Source organism: Silene latifolia, chromosome 2 (assembly GCF_048544455.1).
Source record: "Silene latifolia isolate original U9 population chromosome 2, ASM4854445v1, whole genome shotgun sequence".
Lineage (NCBI taxonomy): Eukaryota > Viridiplantae > Streptophyta > Magnoliopsida > Caryophyllales > Caryophyllaceae > Silene > Silene latifolia.
Genome location: NC_133527.1, coordinates 181,281,609 through 181,303,788, shown reverse-complemented (window position 1 = coordinate 181,303,788; position 22,180 = coordinate 181,281,609). Strand labels below are relative to the sequence as shown.

The 22,180-nt window shown below is 38.3% G+C and overlaps 3 protein-coding genes across 3 annotated transcripts; 1 reads left to right on the top strand and 2 right to left on the bottom strand.

Annotated features, from left to right (window-relative positions):
- Positions 1-12,150: 12,150 nt before the first annotated feature.
- Positions 12,151-14,123, bottom strand: LOC141643577 (protein PHLOEM PROTEIN 2-LIKE A10-like). The gene has a single exon (XM_074452781.1). The coding sequence runs from the start codon at positions 13,704-13,706 to the stop codon at positions 12,393-12,395; it is 1,314 nt and encodes a 437-aa protein (XP_074308882.1). The 5' UTR covers positions 13,707-14,123; the 3' UTR covers positions 12,151-12,392.
- Positions 14,124-15,028: 905 nt separating this feature from the next.
- Positions 15,029-17,786, top strand: LOC141631457 (uncharacterized). The gene is made up of 3 exons (XM_074444125.1): positions 15,029-15,446; positions 15,905-16,246; positions 17,624-17,786. Exons 1-3 carry the CDS (start codon positions 15,395-15,397, stop codon positions 17,665-17,667), a joined length of 438 nt encoding a protein of 145 aa, XP_074300226.1. The 5' UTR covers positions 15,029-15,394; the 3' UTR covers positions 17,668-17,786.
- A 997-nt stretch (positions 17,787-18,783) lies between these two features.
- Positions 18,784-21,633, bottom strand: LOC141631454 (protein FAR1-RELATED SEQUENCE 5-like). The gene is made up of 2 exons (XM_074444123.1): positions 21,206-21,633; positions 18,784-19,396 (listed from the first exon to the last, which is right to left on the bottom strand). Exons 1-2 carry the CDS (start codon positions 21,366-21,368, stop codon positions 18,939-18,941), a joined length of 621 nt encoding a protein of 206 aa, XP_074300224.1. The 5' UTR covers positions 21,369-21,633; the 3' UTR covers positions 18,784-18,938.
- Positions 21,634-22,180: the final 547 nt, after the last annotated feature.

Sequence of the window (22,180 nt, the reverse complement as noted above, 5' to 3'; positions counted from 1 at the left end):
CTCACCCAAAATCTAGCATCAGCCGGGGCTCCCATTACACATACACCAGGTTCATTTTATTAGACTCTCTACATTCATTGTGTTCATTTGTTTACAGTTTCCAAAATCGTCGCTCGATACCACTTTGTAACACCCCCATATTCGAGAGAGCCTTAACTAGGCCTTCCTTAGCATATAAGGGCGTTACCATCTCGGTTGCCCGAGGTAGTAATTATCAAACGTCAATAAAAGAACTATTAAGTTGTGTTACAAGTGATTTAAACCAAAATACAATACAATGTTACAACTCAAGGACTACTCGCTATAACCATCATAACTCGTGAAGACTCATCCCCGCCCGAAATCGCCTATCAACATCATCAACACCTGCTAAGACTGACTGCTCACCATAAGGGATCACGGCAGACACACAACAAACAAACAACCACACAAGGTCAGTACTGAGACAAGACAAGACAGAGACAACTACAAACAACAATACAACCAACGCTACCAATTCCAAACACAGTCACCACAACCCAATCAACCTGTCACTGACTGTCCACTGGACCAGCCCTGCCAGTGGGGGACCGCAGCCGTTCCCACCTAAGCCCCGCTCATCGTACGAGCGATAACCCTGTCCATTAATGTGCACATCCCCTCCCGTGGCGGGTTCCACGAAGGGCGAAACTAGGGCGTGAAGTCACTCCCGCAAGTGACCCCACTCGGTAGAGAACGCATCTCGAGAACCATCAACAACGACCACCACCACAATCACAACACAAACAAATACTATAACAAACAAGCACAACACTACCACAACGACCAACACACTAGACCGTCAACAGAAACTGAGTAGGCGAACCTACCTTTAAGCGACCGCAACCAATCCATGCCGACCGATAACACATCCAGCCACCAAGCAAAGCCTATTACCATTATGCAAATATCTATTACTACAAGCAAAACCCTAACTATAGAAGCAGAGGTACGGATGATGAATATGACATACCTAATAGGGGAAACTCGTGAAGACCGCTACCCGACTCAAAAGACGCTCTCCTAAGGCTCAAGACTCTTCAAAAGACATCCATGGAGGTTTTGAGGTGAAGGGAAGGGAAAGGGGCGGCTGAAGGATAGGAGGAAAGTGGCGGAAGTGATTTGCGGATTTAACAAAACGCGATATATAACCCTCGCTGGAAACCGGGCACTCGATCGAGTACCCAACATACTCGATCGAGTAACCCCCCACTCGATCGAGTACCCTAGCTACTCGATCGAGTGGCCTCTACTCTATCGAGTACCACTCTTTCACGCAGCTCAAACAGGTTTTGGTATACTTTCCTAAGACTACTTCCGCTCCCAAGGTCGGTCAACGATGGTCAAAGGGTCCCCAAAAGGGCGGGTATTACACCCTGGGCCCTAAATATGTCCCTCCAATCGTCCCTCTTCTTAGCATTGAAGTCGGCGACGGCCTGAAGCTTGTTGCGCTCCTCCTGCAGCTTAGCGAAATCAGCCTTAGCAGCCTCAACCTTGGTCGTTCTCTCGCAAGGACAACCTTTTCGGCGTCCTCCTTAAGCTTCGCTCGCATGGACCGTCTTTTTAGCCTCGGTCTTGGCCCTCTCGGCTTCCTTCTTCGCAACATCGAGCTCGAGCCTGAGCCGCTCAAGCCTGTGGGGCGCTTTCGGCCAAGACCTTTTCCTGCTCCACAATATGAGCACCGCCGCCTCGGCCCACTTCATCCGCATCCCGGCCAAACTTAGACCCTCTCCGCCCTAAGCTCAAGCGGGGTAGGCTTCGGCAAGGAGGAAACGACGGAGGCATCTTTACCACCAGTCTGCATAGGCCGCTTGTCAGGACGCCGTTCGACATTGTGTCCGGTGGACGGCAGCGGTTGATCTACAAAAAATTCAATCAAATCATCCATGTCAACATTCATGGACAAACCAGAGAGCTCACATCGTGAACGCCCAATGAACCTAAGTCCGAGCCATATGATAGATCTGTACCAGGCTTGGACTTCTTGGTCGGAGGACCCATTTCCTTTCCGCCCTCGGTAGCGATGGCAAGATAAAAAGCCGCGGCAACGGCGGCAAAAAGCAGAGGCTCCTTTCTCTTACGAAAGAGAGGAGGTTCCTCTTCCGCAGCGACTTCCTCCTCGGCGGTAATATCAACGACCTCCACCGTCTCTATCTGGACTGAAGGGATGGGAGGTGGAACTGATGTCGACGCCGTCGCCGCCGAATGCTTTGTTTTCCGCGTTCGGCGCGGTATGTTACCCGCAACCTTCGCCTGGGCCGCCTTCGTATCCAGGGCCTTCAGCTGCTGATCCATGAGATCATTTGGCGGCGGTCTGCGATCACGGGTTAGGGCCTTAGGGTGCGAGTCAACAACTGTCTTGTCCTTGGCAAGCCCCATTCTCTTAAGGATATCCTCTGACAGGTCCGGGCCAAAATGATCTGCAAAGAAAACAAAGCAAGGGTTAAGCAGAAGGAACAAATCAAAGTTCAAATAACAGAAACATTAAAAGCAGAGATGGGCCTCACACCGACCCCACTCACCCCGTCTGAGGGCCGGTATGAGGCCGACGTGGTAGAGCAGCTCATCCTGAAGAATGATCTGCGTCGGGGGCATCCATCCCTTCGGCATCCCGTTCTTCTCAGCCTCAAACAGCTCCATCGCCCGCTTCTCATCCGCATTAAGAGGGACCTTACTGGCGTCCATCTTAAGCTTACTCCGGGAGACCCATTTGTCATGCTCCCCCTTACTCTCGCACCGCAAATTGACGCAGTGCTGGAAGGACCGGGGCAGTGGGTAATCCTTCGGAACCTCGACGTACACCCACCGCCCCTTCCAGTCCTTGCAGGAAGAAAGCTTATCAACGTAGACATAACCCGGCTCCGTCTGCACGCTGTACCATCCAACGCGACCAGGGGCTGACGGCCGCAGGTGATGAAGCCGGCGGAATAAGTTAACCGTTGGGGCTTCCCCCTTGAAAAGACAGAGCCACACAAAGCTGACTATAGTCCTAATGGCCAACGGGTGCAGTTGGGCCACGGCGACGTTCATAGCTTTAATTATGGGCACGACGTGTTCATTGAGAGAAAACCGGAGCCCATACTCCAGGTGTCTCATGTATACGCCGATGTAACCCGGAGGAGGGCAACAGACGGCCTGACCCGCGCTAGGAGTAACGATCTTATATTCCCTGCCAAAGGAGAAATGACGCCCAAAGAAGTCAGGACCAGAACAACTGGCAAATTTATGGGTCCAAGCACGGTCAGGGCCGATCTTACAGGCGTCGCCGTGATCTAGGACGTACGGCCTCTCGTCATCAAAATGACCCCTTTCCTCGTCATCACCGTCATCATCAAAGTCATCGGCATCATCGTCCCTCTCATCATCATCATCCTCCCAATTCTCCAAAGCTTTTGGATCAACTTCGGGAGAAGGAGACCTAGGGCCCCCAGACCTTATCGGGATGGCGTCTAGTATCTCCTCCTCATCAAGACGCGACGGGGAACCCCGGCGCAGGATTACTAGGTCCGGCGTCAGCAGAAGACATGTTTACAACAAAAACTTAAAAAGTTAAAAAGTTGGAAAATTTATTTGTTTACCTTGAAGAAAAAGTGTTACGCCGAGTAACGCTTCGAAGAATAGAGAGAAGTTTCGTCAAAGAAAATTAAGCAAGAAGAATGAAATTTTTTGAAGGAGAAATTTTTTTTTTGAGAAAATGAATTTGGAAGGCCAAATTCAAGGGCTAACTCTCCTATTTATAGGGCAAAGCCCACTCAATCCGACCAATCAGGGCAAAGCCCATGAAGCGTCAACCAATCGACGCTGAGCCACGTGTCAAGCATGCAGCCGTGGAATGTCAATCGACAAACAGTTGCAAAGCTTCTTCAACACGCTCCTCGACAGAATACCAATCGACGAATCTTCTTCGTCACGCTCCTTAAATAATCTACTTGCCAAACGGCCAGCTGATCATCCAAGCTTGGCAGCACCGGCCGGGGGCAATCAAAGCATCCGCTAATCTCAACCTTGGACCCGCCGGCCAGCGACATCTTCTCTTCCACATTTGATGTCCATTCCACATCCATGTGGAGGGGGGATATGGTACGGCCTAAGCAGAACCAAGCCGAGGTAGAAGAAGCCGGGGTAGAAAATTTTTACTTGAGCAGAATACGCTCAACACTCATCGAAGGTCCATACCACGGCATAGACTACGCTGGGGGCAAATTGATGGGGCATATTCTCGCACCCGGACCACCAAGTCAACATATTGAGCAAGGTTAAAGATATCCACAAAGAAAGTCAACGACTTAGACAAAATGCCCCTAACAAGCGCGGCTGTCGGCTTTGTCTCTTGTGCCTCGGCTAGGACAACTAGCCAGCCGGGGCACATATCCGCGTACTCATATCCAAGACCCCTCGGCGGCGAGTCAACAGGACCCGCCGGCCTGCCATGGGTCCCTCGGCCGAGGGTAGATAAGTCTTTCCACCTGCTAGCCACTTGGCCACTTGGCCACTACGTGACAAAAGGTGAAAGTCTATAAATACTCCTCAACCCTCATTGAGGAAATGATCCACAATTTAACCTAAACACCTCATAATCTGGTAATATCTTCCTTATCTCTCTACAACATATACTTCGCCAAGTAACACATAACTTATCTCTTTAAGTTCACTGACTTGAGCGTCGGAGTGAGTACGCTCGGCCAAAGCCGAACTCTCAGTTTGTTCATTGTTTCAGGAGAGGCCGAAAGAAGGATTCAATTAAAGACGTCATTCTACAAGCAAGTGTGGTAGCAAATAACTGCTCTGGAATTACACCCGGAATAATACTTTTATGAAATCATTTTATTATAGATCGTGTCTCAACTGCTCGTGGATTTATTTAGGGTTTAGATTATAACAGCGTATAGGGTTTACACTCTTAGGGTTTATTGTATCACAAATATATCCCATGTATTGGAATCAAAATGATCATCACAATTCACAACATTATTTAATAATAACTCTCTTATGAAGTACTTCGTATCTCTCTTCCTCTTAAAATTTATCATTGATATTAAAGCCAGGTTTAAATATACTATTTCAACAAAACAAGATTTATAGTAATAACACTCTTAAAAAATATATCTCTCCTGTTTTACTATTTCAAATTTCTTAAATACATTGGCACACCTCAACAAAACAATAAAATCATATCGAATGCAAGTATTGTCACATACTCCCTCCTATTCACTCATTTCCTCACTGTTTCCGTTTTCATGATATTCGGATTTTCTTCCCTTTTTCTTTCTTTAAAAGGTTTTTGTGGTCCAAAATCAATTGTATGTGGGGTAGAGTGTCTTGTGTCAAATGTAAGGGGAAGAAATGAGTGAATAAGAAATAAATATTAAATATATATATATATATATATATATATATATATATATATATATATATATATATATATATATATATATATATATATATATATAGTAGTCTCTCTGTTTAAGGATACTCTCTCTATATCTTTCTAGGGTGAGCGTATTTTAACTGCTACACCAACAAATCAAAACAAACACAAAACCCTAAATAACCCGACTAGACACAAACTAACATGAAAATGTGACACACACGAACTGACCCGTTTGCTAGCAGGTCTATCAAATAACAGCAAGTCTTGGTATAGACGGATATATCCGTCTATAGCAAGAGACAGGTAAAATACCCTTAAAGTAGTGACATTTTTGGGCTCCACACGCAAGTTGTTGTTTGTCTTATATGTAATGTGGTATGTTACTTGGTCCGTCTTTAATTATAAACAGTTAATTGCCGTCTATAATGAGATTTTGTGATCAAATAAACCAATGTAATAATATCACGGTAGCCTATCATAATTTGACACGTGGTTAATATGGTTATATGGAACCCACTTCTCGTTCCTTCATGAGTAAGCTAATTAACCCCAAATCTTTCTTTTCCTTAAAGCAGAGAGGTGAGTTTTTCTTTTAAAAAAAGCAGAGATGTAAGTGTTTTGCGGTGGGTCCCACTAGTCACATAAGTGCCACCTGACTTTTTTTTTCTTTTGTTGTAAACGGGAATATCCATCGTTGATAACAATGTATAATTTCCTCGCTGCGGATACTTTTACAAAGAGTTAAATGTTGACCAAAGAGTTTGTTCAATTTCCATAAGTAGAAATCTGACCCCTAACATTATAATTAAGGGATAAAGTAACCAACTACTACACTAAACCTATTTGGTTAGGTGCCACCTGACTACTTAAAGCAATTTTCCTACCTAAAACTATTTGACCAAACTACCCTTTTAATTTCCTCACTTCGTGGAGCCCACTTCCCAATGCTTCAACTTTTCATCGCCCTTAAATATCGCACTCTTTCAATTCCTTTCTCCCCTTTTCCTCTTCCTCCCTTCTACCCCCTACCTATAAGCTTTATACCGTCATGTTGTCCACCATTTCCCCTACTTTCCAAGCCAAACCTCTGCTCGACGGCGGAGGTGACTTTGGCTATGGTTCTGTATTTCCGTCTTCCCAAGGTGGCTTTACACCTTGGGAAAATTTTGAATCTTTTTTCGTGTCTTCTGATCATAAACCTGATCAGGACCGGAAAGAACAAAGTATCAACAAGCCTGAATCTAAACCGAACCTAAAAAATTGTCAAGTTGGTTTAGATTCGGGTTTGGAAGATCCAAACCAAAATTCACTTGACTTTGACAACAAAGAAAGTGGTGATCATGAGTCTCCTAACCAAACCTCTACCCTAACAAGTTCTGGCTCAGACGATCCTAACCAGAACTTTGGCGGCTCAAATTCTGGCTCGAGCCACTATAACGATGAACGAAAGCGGAAGCGGATGGTATCGAACCGGGAATCAGCAAGACGGTCCCGCATGCGAAAGCAAAACCACATAGAGAACTTACGGAACGAGGCGAACCGGCTTAAATTAGAAAACCAAGAAGGAACGAACCAGCTTCGGTTAATAACACACAATATTAACCACGTTAGTAGTGATAATGATAGACTCAGGGGTGAATCTGTCATTCTACAAAGGAGATTAATCGAACTTGGCCAAATTTTGCAAATCCAACAACTTCATCGTATTAACAACAATAATTTCTCGTATCATAATCATCACAACGTACCCCCATGCATTCCCATGCAAATGATTAAACCTACGACAAGTCACAAATCGTTATTATTCAACGATCTATGATCATTACTACGTAAAATTAATCGTTAATTCGTTAGCTACTAAATTAAAATAATCGCGAAAATCAATACAATTATCGTATATATCTAGATTATGTTACGTAAAAAAATAAGCTAAGAACTAAAATTAAACTTGAGTACGCTAGTAGTTGCGCTAGCTAAGTACCACCCGATGGTGTTATCGCTCTATAGCTAGTATTTTTATGTAAATGCTAAGAGATAATTTTGAGTGTTTTTCTTATCTTATCTAAGGCTTTTCTACTTTGGTAGTATAGATGAGAATTTTTTTCCCCTTTTTTCTGTAGTTTATTTCCAGGCAAATTTCTGGAAAAATTATTTGATATGTAAATTAAAGAATTTATGAAAACCGTGTTTCGTTCAAAATAGAGCATAAATTTTTGGGCTCGAGTGTTATTATACGAGTACTTATATTATTTTTGTGTATGATTTAATTATTCACTAGAATTCAATAATAGTTGCGTTTTTTTATTGTTGAATTCAGTGATTGCTTCTTTATGTAGGTCGCTTTTGTTTCTTTTTCTTTTGCAAAGTTGTAGTGTTCTTCTTTCCAATCACATTCAATCCAACGTAAGCCATTATATAGAGTTTGTAGTTTAATTTGTTTTGTTAGTAACTTTCTCTACCTAACGCACGTACGTGCTAACAGTATAAGAGTAAAGAGTGTGATGATCAGTCAATTACGCCCCCATTAGAACAATGATGAGTGCATTTTTGAAATTAATAATCAGAATTTTCGATTTTTTCGACGAAAGTGAGGGATCGATTGTGGAACCCTTTGCTATATATCGAGTACGTGGAGCGGAGTTTATAAATGACTAAGGCTCTGTACTTTTCGGCTTAATTTCAAATTCTGGTAACTCAACTCACCTCAACTCAGTTCAACTTATTTCAGCTCAATTCATCTTAGTTAACTTTAATTAAGGTCAGCTCACTTCAGTTCAACACACAATTCAGTGAGATTCAGCTCCATTTAACTCAAAAGAACAGGGCATAACATCACAAATAGTAATGTTGTTCCCTCACACCAAAAATTCATTACTAGGCGACCTTGTAATTACAATAATGTAGTCCATGCTCTAGGGTTACTATGCATATACTCCCTCTGTCCTAATCATATGGGTTACTAACCTTCTCGCATGTAAAATGTAAATCGTTCTATACATTTCTCTTTCCATAATGTGGGGTTCTCCTTATTTATCTAAGAGGGCGACATTAAGTACAAGTAAAAAATAAATAAATAATTTAGACGAAACGACTACGAGACAAGCGGATGCTTAACACTTAAGAGGGTCCAAGGGTCCAAACCCGAAACACGTACCATGGAAGATGATGGAAAAGTAAAAGTAGTGAAAATGGAGGAGTTCCCCACCATTGATATGGTCGGTCAGAAAGCAAAGTATAGATGCCCAATCATTGCTTGACTATTGTTCCAATTAATTCCAATTGCGCCCTAATTTATCTAAACTAGCTTGGTTTATCCACTTTTGTTTTTACCTCTTTACTCACACAATCCTCAACCTATACTAGTTGGTCATAAATTAATGTTATGTGTTTACGTCAAATTATGATACGAGTATATTCCTTCTAAGTGACTTCGTTGGGTAAGTCTTGTATGAAACCGTACCGTTTTTAAGTAAAATAGTAAAGTAGTTTTACATTATTATAGGTAAAAGAATCATCTTATATAATAAATATTTCTGAAATTTAAAAGCCAATGTTTTTCTATTTTTATTCCAAATCTAATCAACATTTTTACTCAGTGGTGAAGGCAGGGGAGGGTAAGCAGGGGAGCTCACTCTCCTTGAAAGATGAAAATTTTGTAGTTATTAGTTAAAATTTTTGAATTTTTTTTCAAATTTCCCTTATATGAGGCTAGGCCCACCCGTAACCTTTCACCTGCTCTGACTTCAAATTAGAGATCCGCCACTATTTGTACCATGTCAGTTTTTGCCAAGCAATGTGTTAACAATTGACATGATTGAGATTAACCCATGAAATTATATAGAAGCTTTTTTCATTTCATGAAATGTATAAACTTATCGTATGTTTTTAATAAAATAAAAATTTAAAATGCATAAACTTAAAACATAACTGCTTCATTAGGTAAAGGTATCACTCCATCATATGTGGCATTGCTTGTTTGTTTCCTGATTCCGGTCAGGAATTATCGTATGTTTTTTTTTTTAGGTAGGCAGACATAATTGTTGCTATTTATGATGGATTTTAAGGAGAGTATTAATACGTTTATAAATCGTTGTATGTATAGATCTTAAATATGAAATGAAGCTAAATCATTTCATTATCACTAGCTAGTGTACAAAGATACCTAACATTCATTCATTTTGTAATGATGGCTGGCTGTATACCGGTTTCAGGAAGGTGATACTAAATTTCAGTACCACTATACTTACACAACCAATATTTTAGTCATGTAATCATATATTAATGAAATAATCTAATCTGAGTATGGTGGTACCGAATTTCGTACCAATGGGTGATACCGTGACAATATCACATTTTCCACTTAGTACCAAAAAAAAACCTTAGTAGGGAGTATTAGATACTTCTATATAGTTTCCTTTATACCGTAGGTGTATAAACCTTGGTCGAGCATATTTTGGATCGCTTAGGCGCATATCTAGCAGCTACATCTTGCTTTCAAGTAAAAGATGTCTGAGATTAAAATGTTCCAACAGATAAAGTGATTGGTATGTCTCCAAACAAGGGGATGGATCTACAAGAGTCGATTCATTCATATCTATTAGGAGTAAAAGGAATACAATCGTATTACTCAAGTTCTTTACGATATTAAAACGCACTCCATCGGAAGTACTCTTTAATTTATGATTGCTCCATTCGTTTGTTCGCAATATTACGAAAAATAATATATAACGTGTGTTGCTTACTTGCTTCACTTCAACTTATAAAGCCGTACTCGACCAACATTATTCTGATGACAGCCGACGTTGTTACCTCATCTTTCGTAGTTCAATAATTAGAATTATACCTTTATAGTTTGTATCGTAGTATGGCTCAATGACTCCTGCTTTTAGTATGTAAAACATTATCTTTACTTTTGGCAAAAAATAAATCAAATTCAATTTGTATATATAAAAGAGATTTCAAATCGGAGATATTGCTAAATTCAGGTTGAGTAATGTTATTTAATAGATTATACTCGGTAAGAAACCAAGAACGAGTAACATACATAGACATTTATAATTGACGCCAGGGACGGACCAAGGATTTCTTAAGTAGCAAATTTATTCTATGCATTTCGTCACGTTTACCAATATGTTTTGAATTTCATCTTCACATTTTGGCCCGATTTATTCTTTCAATATTTACATCCATTCAATGAAATTATGACAATTTTAATAATATGAATATGAAGAACACCTATAAAAACAAAAGTCATACATCGGACTAAATTAAAGTAGGGATAGATTAAATTAAAGTTGGGCTGAGACTTGGGGCTAGCTTTCAACGAAGCCCAACTGAACCTTGAAGCCATAAAATACATGGACTGATGAAGAAGAGGTTAATGAGCTCATTGAAAGCTAGGCCCAACCCTCAGCCCAATAGATTAGATAGCGTTCAATTTGTTTTTCATGTTGAATGCATTGTAGTGTAAAACTGACACTATGTCGATCGTTGTCTAACAAGTACCACGTAACCAAAGTTGGCTGGTGTGAATGGTAAGAGCTCTCATCTCTTAAATAAGTGGTCAGGAAAGTTAGCTGGTGTAAGTGTTAAGTGGTCAGGGGTTCAATTCTTGACTCTTGCGAATGAAAAGGCCAAACTTGGGAGAGATCAACCCATTAAATTGCCTTCAGTACCCGAATGAGATTGCCCCACCTATCGGTAAGGGATACTCCTGATCAACACAAAAAAATAAATTGCTGGGATCAAGTAGCGTTGAGAGTCAACACCAAATTGTAGAATTCACCCAAGATCATACAGTAGATATGTACTCCGTAATATTTATGTACAGTAAAAACTCTGCCAATTCAACGAAAAAGTAACGCTGCCGAATCCTAACCTGAAACCATTCTTTTAGGAATATTGGTACCCATAGAGATCTAGGATTACAACTTACAAGTAAGGCATTTATAAAAAGAAATACACAGTTCACTGAAAAAACATATTTGAACAGCATGATGAGAGAATTTAATGTTTCAAGCTTTAGCATACAGCCGATACAGGCCACTGTTTTTAATGTTTCAAGCTTTAGCATCTCATCTTCTTCCCCCTTTTGAAAAAATGTTCTTAATTTAGCATTGAAACAGTGCAGAGACCCAAATTGACCTGACATGACCCTAGTTGATCCGAACTTTGGTAGATCGGAGATTGACATGACTTGCAAATCGCAATGATCTGACCTGGCAACGACTCATTCAAAATCACAAAATAGTTGACCTGTAAAAAGTTACCAGAAACTTCAAGATACTGGCCCAGAACTACCCAATTAAAACACGATGGACAAGACCCGCAGTCACAGATCTGAAAGAGTTAAAGACCAGGCTCAAACTAACCCATACCCATAATGACATACAATTTACACCCCCAATCCAAAGTGGATAATACGCAAATTGCGATCAAACCTGACCTATCATAAGAGGAAACAACAATGTAACTGATGACATAAGCCAAGCAACCATGAAAGGCGATGGCTTTCTTTTTTTCAAAGTCGACATTTAAGTTAATGATCAAGGTTAAATAACCACCGTACAATTTTCCAAGAAAAGGAGCTGACACTAACTCGCAGCAAGAGAACTAACATAGACGAACATCACAACATTGATCTTTGATCAAATGGGTGCAGGATGGAAAACTTTACAAGTTATAAACTGCAATAATAGATCTTTAATCCCTACAAACACAATATCGAAACATAAAAGAATAAAGCCATAGATCCATCACCATTGAGAACACATGAAATTCGTATATTCATAAAGATGTTCATATAGATCTGGCTACATATTACAAATGCTAAAAGATCTTTTGATATCTTAACCAGGATGTACTTGGTATTTAAGGAATGTCTAAACAGGAAAGAATTACATTCATCAACCAAGCCTCGTGCAAGGGGGGCATTTACAGACAGAAATATAACAGAAGTTGCCTACAAAATGTTGTGATGCGAATGAGATACAGACTTACTAAATCAGGCAGGCATCAGCATCCAAGTGCCGCCAAGAACATGCAAGCATAATGACAGGCAGATAGACGCAACGACATAATACTTTGCTGTGACATATCTCACAACTCTGCGACCTGTCTCAATTACAGCTTCATTTACAGCACTGGAACTTCTTTTGATGCTGCCAACAAATTTCTCAAGCAAAAAGTCTAGGAAAGATCTCACAGTCTCGAATGTTACTCTCCCAGTCACATCAAGAACAAGTTTCCTATTGCTTGGGACGGCCAACGTAGACGATACTGTTGAAACCCAACCCTGCCCAGATGAAGATGCATTTTGATCCTCCGTTAAACCCAAAGTTGGCTCTCGTCCATTATGTTTAATAGTAATCACATTACACGCATCATCAATTTCAGAATAGTAAGTCTTTGAAACAATATCCGAGTTGCACCGACTCATCACTAAACGAGACGTTTCACCAGAATCTGAACCCAAATTTTTCGAACTTGTCAAAACCTGATGAGAAGTCTTAACCAAAGTTTCAATTGAACCATTACAAAGTGCAACCAACAACTCTCTCGCCGGCTTCTCATGCTTTGGATTCGTCAATCCAGCAAACAACTCATCATAAGTATTAACCGTCATAGTTTTGTCAAGGTAAACAGCAATGGCAGTGGCAACAAACTTCTCTATACACCCACTAATAAGTTCTCGACCACGTTCACTACACATAACATCAACCCATGACGAACCATCAACATTTTCCTTCTCACTGGCACCAAAACTCAACCCTTTCTCAGAACCTCCACCAGAATACAACGCAGTCACTAAATTCTTCGCAAAACTACCAGCAACAACAGACACAAAACCCGAACCAGCATCCGAGAAAAGTTTATCCATAAACCGATCATAAAACCCGGAACTCGAATCACTTCCACCATTACCAACACCCCTAGATTCTACCTCATACCCTCTAAACACCCCTCTAGTTAAAGCAGCTGTAACCCTAACAACAGAATCAGAAAACTCCTCTGAATTAACTAATTTACTAACCTGCTTTAAACTATTAGGGATTTCATCACTATCAGATTCCAAAAATTCCCTCAAATCCCTAGAAACAATCCCAAAAGTTTCAGCAGATTCAGAAACTACCTCAACAATTGAAACAAGAGCATTCAATAATTTCAAAACCCTAGTTCTTTTTCTTACAACAGATGGGAAATTGTAAACCTTATAAGCACCATAACCACCTAACCCTAAAGTTGCTAAAATAAGAACCCACTTCTTCTTTTTCTTAGTAAAGTCTAAACCTTTATTAATCAATTGCAAATCCATCATACAATATTAGCATAAAACCGTCTTACAAAAGACTAATTGTTTCGAATAAAGTTAAGAACTTTATAATGGGCAATGATAATTATATATTGTGTACATATATATTATGTAAAACAAGAAATTAACAGAGAAGATGAGATAATAACCTTGTGAGAAAGATGTTTATCCTACCCGCCTCGAATCCGAATTAAACCGAATGGTATACAACAAAGAAACAAAGGTTGTTGTAGTAACCTTGGTAAATTGTGAGGGAATATGATGAAATTGATAATGTGCAGTCAACGGTTTGGGTATTATCCAAAATTGATTTTATTTTCAATTTTGGAAGAAGGTGATTGTTGAATAAGATTAGGCTGTGTATTAAATTGAAGCACATGGAGGATTTATTATGGTTGAGGTGTCGAATTGTCGATGAAGTTAAGGTTGGCGGGGTGTTCATTCGCGGTTCGGTTCACCGAACCTCTAATTTAATTCGGTTCGCAGACGGTTCGGTTCGGCAAAACTCCGAACCTAAACCGCACCGTTAGAAACGGTTATAAACGGTTCGGTTAACCACTTTAAACGGTTATTAGCGGTTCGATTACCGGTTAACCGATAATCGTTCTATATTACTTTTTTTTCGGTTTTCTTTAATTTTTTTCTAATAGTTTAATTAAATTTTCATTATATATTATATCCAACAATAAAGTTAATAAGCTAAACATTAGCATTAATCAATTTAAGAAATTTTAAATTTGGATACACTAAGAAAACTAAACGAAATAACAGTTTTTTTATATAATATTTTAATTTTTTGCTTAATTTTTTGTGAAACGGTTCGGTTCGCGGTTAACCGGTTATCTAAAATTGCGAACCTTAACCGAACCTTTTCCATAATAAAGTTAACGGTTCGGTTCAACGAACCGCTTTGTCGAAACGGTTCGATTAATCGAACCTTAAAAATGGACGGTTTTTCGGTTTTGCGGTTCGGTTATTGCGGTTCGGTTTATTCTGAACCCCCTAGTTGGCGGCTCGTGAATCGTGATGTATATTGTTTAGTTCTGTATCATGGGCTTTTGTATGGGTTTAATTGTTTCAACGATCTCATTTTTGTGATCCAAAAAGCTACGGGCTACGTATAAGTTGTTGTAACAACTAACAAGGTACGGGGTACAATAATCCAATAACCGGGGCCCAACAAAAAGTAAATTCACTTCTCATGCACAATAACCGAGATACGTCGCCACAACCTTGATTCTAGAGTTGTTTATGCGTCGTCCTATTGAATTTGCTTCATTTAATTTGTAAAATAAATAGGTACATACAAGGTATTTTAAGAAACAATTAGTCTCTCTTGTGACGGAGTATATCCGTCACAAGGTGTAGACGGGCCAAATCAATACCATATTGAGTGATATGGATACTAGTGGGGCAGGGCTACTACATATTTAATTGATTGAATTGTTGGGAAAGCAAAAAAAAATTAATAAACAAAAGGGGAGCTCCCCATATTTCGTCTCGTCGGAAAGCAATTATACAACACAAACCCCACCCTCTCTCATCACACTCTCACATCACTTTTAATTTTTTTAATCACTCTTTCATCACTCTCTAGCCATCATCAACAATAATTGTTGTTTTTCAATTTTAATCGCCATTTTAGCATCGAAATCTTCGTCATCAGCTTTATCTCTAAAAATTTTGAACATTCGATGGGTAAGAAACAAATGGCGAGAAGGACACCCCCGAAGAAAACTATGGAAGGTATGATATTATTGCATTTTTTTTTGCTTGTTGAATGTTGTGTCAGGTAACATTAGGTAAAAAATATGGTGTTTATTGTTAAATGTTGTTAGTGAAACATGCATGCATGAGTAGATTTAATAAATGGAGTTATTGAACATGTTGATTGTTATTTACTAAAGAATGGTGACGTTAATGTAATTAAAATGGGTCAAAAAAGGTTAGATTTGGTGTTTTTAGTGTTGTTTATGTTGCAATAATGTCAGGTGAAGTCAGGTTTTGTTAAGAAATTATTTTGGTGCATAAAAGTGATTGTATTATGTATGCTTGAATTGAGTAGTATTTGTGTGTTGAAAAAAAAAACTGTCAGATAAGAGTTAAATTGTCAGGTTATGCTGTTTTGTCAGATCTGTTGATATTAGGGTTATTGAATTTGTTTTTGTTGGTAATGTGAATTAATTACACTTTTCATTGGATAGATGGGAAGAAAAGCAAAGGGAAGCAGGCGATGCAGAAGGGAAAAGAAAAGGTGAAATCTGGGGTTTCATTTAGGGAGCCGGTGGAAAGAGATGAAGGGGAAGAAAGTGATGCATCAGAGGATATTTTGGAGGAAACTGAAACCAGTGGTGAGAAAGAAGGGGAAGCCAGTGGTGAGGGGGAAGGCAGTGGCGACGATGAAAGGGAAGACAACGGTGAGGAGGAGAAGCAAGGGTCGGAATTTGAAGATGGTGGTTTGGCAGATATGCTGAGTAAAGTCGTCAAAATGGCAGCTGCTCTTGGTGCAAAGAAGATGACCAAAGATGACACGAGCACGGTAGATGGTAAGCTGTTAGTGATTTGTCTGAGAAATGTGACCATTTTATCTGATAAATGTCCAGTGTTTAATTTGAAATATGTGACGGAGTCAGGGTTATAGACCTGTGTTTGGGTTTGTTGACAAAACTTTGACAGGGTTACAAATATGCCAAAACATGGTCACATATTAGTCACTTTTGACATGTTACTACTTTGAGAAGTAGATGTTCCATATCTATTATGCTGAATTAAACTAAATTCTATAACATATCCTTGTTGTCCTGTAAATGACTGAAATGTGACCAATTTAGTGTAGAGTAAATGTCTCAGCATGGTTACATAACAGTGTTCAGATATTGTGACATGTGCTTAACATCATAACATGTTTACTTACACATAGTGACATATGTGATGTTTAAAATGTGACCACCATATGATGAACATGTTTATAGCTTAACATGGTTACATAATTGAGTGAATACTATAACATATCTTTATGGTTTGTATACAGTATGAAATGTGACCACTGTAGTGTAGACTAAATATCTGAACATGGTTACATAACAGTGTTCAGATATTATGACATGAGCTTAACATCATAACATGTTTACTTACACATAGTGACATATGTGATGTTGTTTAAAATGTGACCATCATATGATGAGCATGTTTATATCTTAACATGGTTACATAATTGGGTGAATCCTATAACATATCCTTGTGGTTTGTATACAGTATGAAATGTGACCACTGAAGTGTAGACTAAATATTTGAACATGGTTACATAACAGAGTAGAGATATTGTGATATGAGCTTAACATCATAACATATATACTTACACATAGTGACATATGTGTAATTGTTTAAATTGTGACCATCATAGTTTGAAAATGTACGTATGTGTTGAGTTTTATGAATATCTTAATATGGTTACATAATAGAGTGAAGATGTGACATGAACTTAACAGCATAACATATATAATAACACATAGTGACATATTATAAAATGTTTATTATGTGACCACTTTTTGGGTAGAAAATGTAGTTTTGTCTGAGTGTCCATAAATCTTAACATGGTGACATATCTGCTTAACAATGTGACATATATGTTGTGGGAAAAGTGGCCACCATAGCTGAGCTTAATCTGGTGACATCTATGAAAACAAGGGTGACATATTTACTAGTAGTGGAAATATCATCATCTTGATAATGGTGACATATTCTTTAGTGTTAACACGTGACCATCTTGCGTTATAAAATTCATTCTAAAATGGTTACAATGTTATTCTTAGAATGGTAACAGATTTGTGATATGCCTGTTTAGGGTTAACAGATTTGTGATATTCTTAGAATTGGATAACGATCCCGTTTTCTATGCTGACTTCATTGCCATGCTTGATCAGGTGGACCAAGCTTTGGAAAACGTGGTACTCCCACCATCGTTTGACTTGGGGATTGATAATATTGGCAAACAAGCACCGACCCGCTCGTACGAGCTCAGGTACACTCGTGCTAGGGACCGTGCACCAGGAGGTCCTGTTCTTACTTGCCCCGCTGATGTCTCCCGCGCCCGAGCCGTCCAAAGAACAAAGCTCGCCGGTAAGAAGAAGTGAAGTAGGGGCACATAGTCAAGTCGTTTGTTCTTGATAATGATGTATTTTGGGACACCACTTTTGGTCCAATCAAATCGTGAAGGGTTTGTTTAATTGTCCTCGTTTTGTAAACAACTTGTGATGTACCGATGTGTAGATTAATTTGGTATTAGTATTACCAGTGCTGTAGTAACATTTTGAAGGTGTCAAACACTCCTCCTATTGTATCAAACTTATGATGTACAAATATAGTGACATGTGGAACAAACATGGTCACATTGTTGCAGTAAAGTATTAACATTTTGATGTTGACCATAAATGTCAGCAACTTATAAAGCACGGTTGTTATCATGACCATTGTTGTAACCCATGTTTTCAACAGAAACACAAATGTTGAAGGTCGCAAATTATCGAAAATAAAATAGCCATACACACAACTTCAGATCAGAATACATACTTTAAACTAAATATGATGACATTGGAGTATAAGTAATAATGTCACCACCTTGATGCTACAAATGTCTCCAGTTTATCACATCATAAATTGGTAACATGTATGAACGCAGATATATAACTCTGATTTCATATATGTTACAGCTTATATGAGTATAGTAATTACACCCAAGCAAAAAATGTTGAAGCTCGCAAATAATGTCACCTTCTTCTTTTACAAAGGTGGTTGAGGTAACCCATTGTGTATAATGTTACACATGGCATTGTGATTGGTTCCATTGTGTATAATGTGACAATTTTATAGAGTTTATGTAGCGTTAAAAAATATGATAGGTAATCATTGTCTTTCTTATATGTTGTCAATGTGTAGGGTATAAGGTGACAATTTTACGGTTAATTGTTACCCTTTTAAGCAGAACCTATTAACTATTTCCTCATGAGTTATTTCATATATATTTTAAGTTAAAAGGGTAACATATGGATCAAACAATGATACATTTGTAGCAACAATGGTCACATATGGAGCAAAATAAGCAAACATTGGTATATATCAGAATGTTTGTACAAAATCCGTCAGAAGGTAAGTTTCGAAGTTCACCCAAGAAACAGACATTTAATTAGCAAAACACATTTTACCATAACATGGCCACATTAATCCACTTGTTTGGTGACATTAACGTATTTGGTCCATATTAGTACAAGCCACAAAATCCGTCAGAAGGTAAGCTTCAGTCATTGCCTTTATTAACTCACCCTCCGCTTCTGTGATTTTGCGCTCCGACCTATGATGATGCTGCCACTGGACGGGTGTGAAAAGATGATTATGTTCAAGGACGTGCTGCATTACCTCCCATAATCCATCATTATTTACTTTTGTCTTAACACATGCTTCGCATTTACAGCGAGTAATTGCTGCATTCCTACTACTGACTTCATTCCCGTTCGCATGTACACCTTCACAAGAGCATCTAAAGTATCTCTCAATCAGCGGCCTGTCTTTCACGTTAGCCCTACGAGATGTTGATTTCTTGATACAAAATCCCTTGAGTTGCGAATGTTTCTTATACAAGCTGAAGATGTGCTCCCATTTTCTAGCTTTTATTCCAAGTAAACAACCTGATAGATCCGTACCTATGACAAGATATATTAAGCATTGGTTAACAGGGGAACACTAAATGGTAAACAACTTTACTGAGAAATTCACCATTTAAAAATTATTAACGCACAACATGCGGTCACATTTCAGACAAAAACAACTACATATCACAAATATAATGGTCACATTTTCATGGTACATAAAAAGGTTATTATATTAAGTCAGAATGTCACCATTTTAAGTTGTAAAAACACAAAATATGCTGTCACCTTTCTTACTAAAACGTCTACATATCATGATTATCATGGTCACATTGTAACAGTAAATGAGAATGTAACCAACTTTAGTCATTATGTCACCATTTCATGTTTTTTCACACAAAACATGCTGTCAAATTTAATACTAAACCAACCACATATAACGACTATAATGGTCACATTTTAATAGAACATCAGAAGGTAACCATTTTCAGTAACAATGTCACCATTTGAAGTTGTAAAAACACACGTCATGTTGTCACGTTGTTACTAAAACGTCTACATATTATAACTATCATGGTCACATTTTACCAGTAAATCAGAATGTAAGCAACTTTAGTCAAATGTCACCATTTTAAGTTTAAAAATTCTCTCAAATTTCATACTAAAACAACTACATATCACAAGTATAATGGTCACATTTAATAGTACATCAGAAGAAAACAATATTCAGTCAGAATGTAACCATTATAAGTTGTTAACAGACACAACTTGCTGAAACGTTTCTTACTAAAACGTCTACATATCATGACTTTTATGGTGACATTTTAACAGTATATCAGAATGTAAACAACTTTAGTCATACTGTCACCATTTTAAGTTAAATATTTTTAGCTAAAACGTCTACATACCATAACTATCATGGGCACATTTTAACAGTTACTCGGAATGTAACCAACTTTAGTCATAGTGTCGCCATTTTAAGTTTAAAAATGTTCTCACATTTCATACTACTGCAACTACAAAATAGAACTATAATGGTCACATTTTAACAGTACATCAGAAAGGAACCATATTCAGTCAGAATGATACCATTATAAGTTGTAAGCACACACTACCAGCTCTCAGGTTTCTTACTAAAACATCTACATATCAGAACTATCAGGGTCACATTTTACCAATAGATCGGAATGTAACCAACGTTAGTCATAATGTGACTATTTTAAGTTTAAAGATTAATAACTAAACCAAAAGAGTGCGTTTTGACAAAAGAATGCGTTTTGCTTAAAAGGGCAACACTGAACCCTAAAATGGTGACACTATTTCGTAAATTGATAATCTGTTGAAAACAAATTTTGTGCTTCTTTCAGGTTAGCTGTTGTTAGCTTATGCACAGTTAATCTTCATTTTCAACTCCAACAACATCAAAAGCCTGTCTTTCACATCAAAAATATGCTCATTCTGTATCTAATGAACAAAAGCTTAACAAATTGACCGATCACATGAACGAAAAATATGCTAATATTCTGACTCCCATGTTGTTTGCTTATGCAGCTACCAATATTCATCTACAAAACTGACCTAACAACTCATGAACACACAGCTACCAAGATATCATTAAAAAAAAACATGCAAAATTGACCTAAAATCTCATGAACACACAGATGAAAAAAAAACTTAATAAATATAAAATGCAAGAAAATATGAAAAATTAACCTAAATCGTCCAAATAAATAATGAAGAATACAAACATTAATTGCATATTTATGTGAGGAAATTAAAAACAAATACAACAATTTGTTGATTCATTATTGCATATCGTCCATTAAAATCATCACCAAAATCAAAACAACATAAAAAACAAACCTTTGCTCATCAACATCGTCGCAAAATCATCGTCTTTACCATCAAATAATTCACAATCAGCGGTCTCAACATTAACAGAATCAGATCCAGGTTGAGCAGTCACAAAATCAACAATTTGTTGATTATTAACATCCTCCATTGCCGAGTTCTCCTCCATAGCCATGGTGTTGTGAGAAAAAAAATTTATGCGATGATTATGATTGTAAGAATTTGCATGAATATTTGACGATAATTATGAAATTTCTTTACAAAAGCATGAACAATGTAAGAAAAAATGGAAATTTGAATAGTTGATTAGGCTGTTAGGGTTGACTGGTTGAGGAAAGTGAAAGCATGGGTGAAGGAAGGTCATTTCTCAAAGCTAAATGGGACGTAAAGGATGATATGGTGTAGGATTTCATGCAAATTGGCATTAAATGCCATTGTACCTTATGTTCCCTACAAACAAGGCTACCCTATTTTTATATATTATAAAGTTGCCCCACCCATATGTACTACCCGCCCATATTCAACAATGTGGCATCGATTCGCCCCGTCTCTTGTTTGTGACGGATAGCGTCCGTCACAAACAAGAATTTGTGTGAAAAATATAAAGTTTAGACCCGCTAATTATTGTAAACCCGATTCTACTTATTCATATATCATATCTGACTCAAGTCCACATCTGATCACTTCTACTTGATTCGTTTCGAGAATCATCTCAACCTAAAGTTTATACTGATTGGTGATGTCTTAATAAATAATACACACCCTTTCACGCAAAGTTTTAGGCTAAAGTTACTGGGCTTGAAAAGCTGATTATGCAGAGACCCACCATACCTTGTACTGATATTCCGCATGTCAAAATGTGAGTTTATCAAGATTTGAGCTTAAGATCTCAGGATCATTGGAGACTCTGATAGCATGCGAAATCTCAATCCAAATCTTAAACTGGCTAAGTTCAGTAAATAATTCTAAACCCCTCTCTCTCTCTCT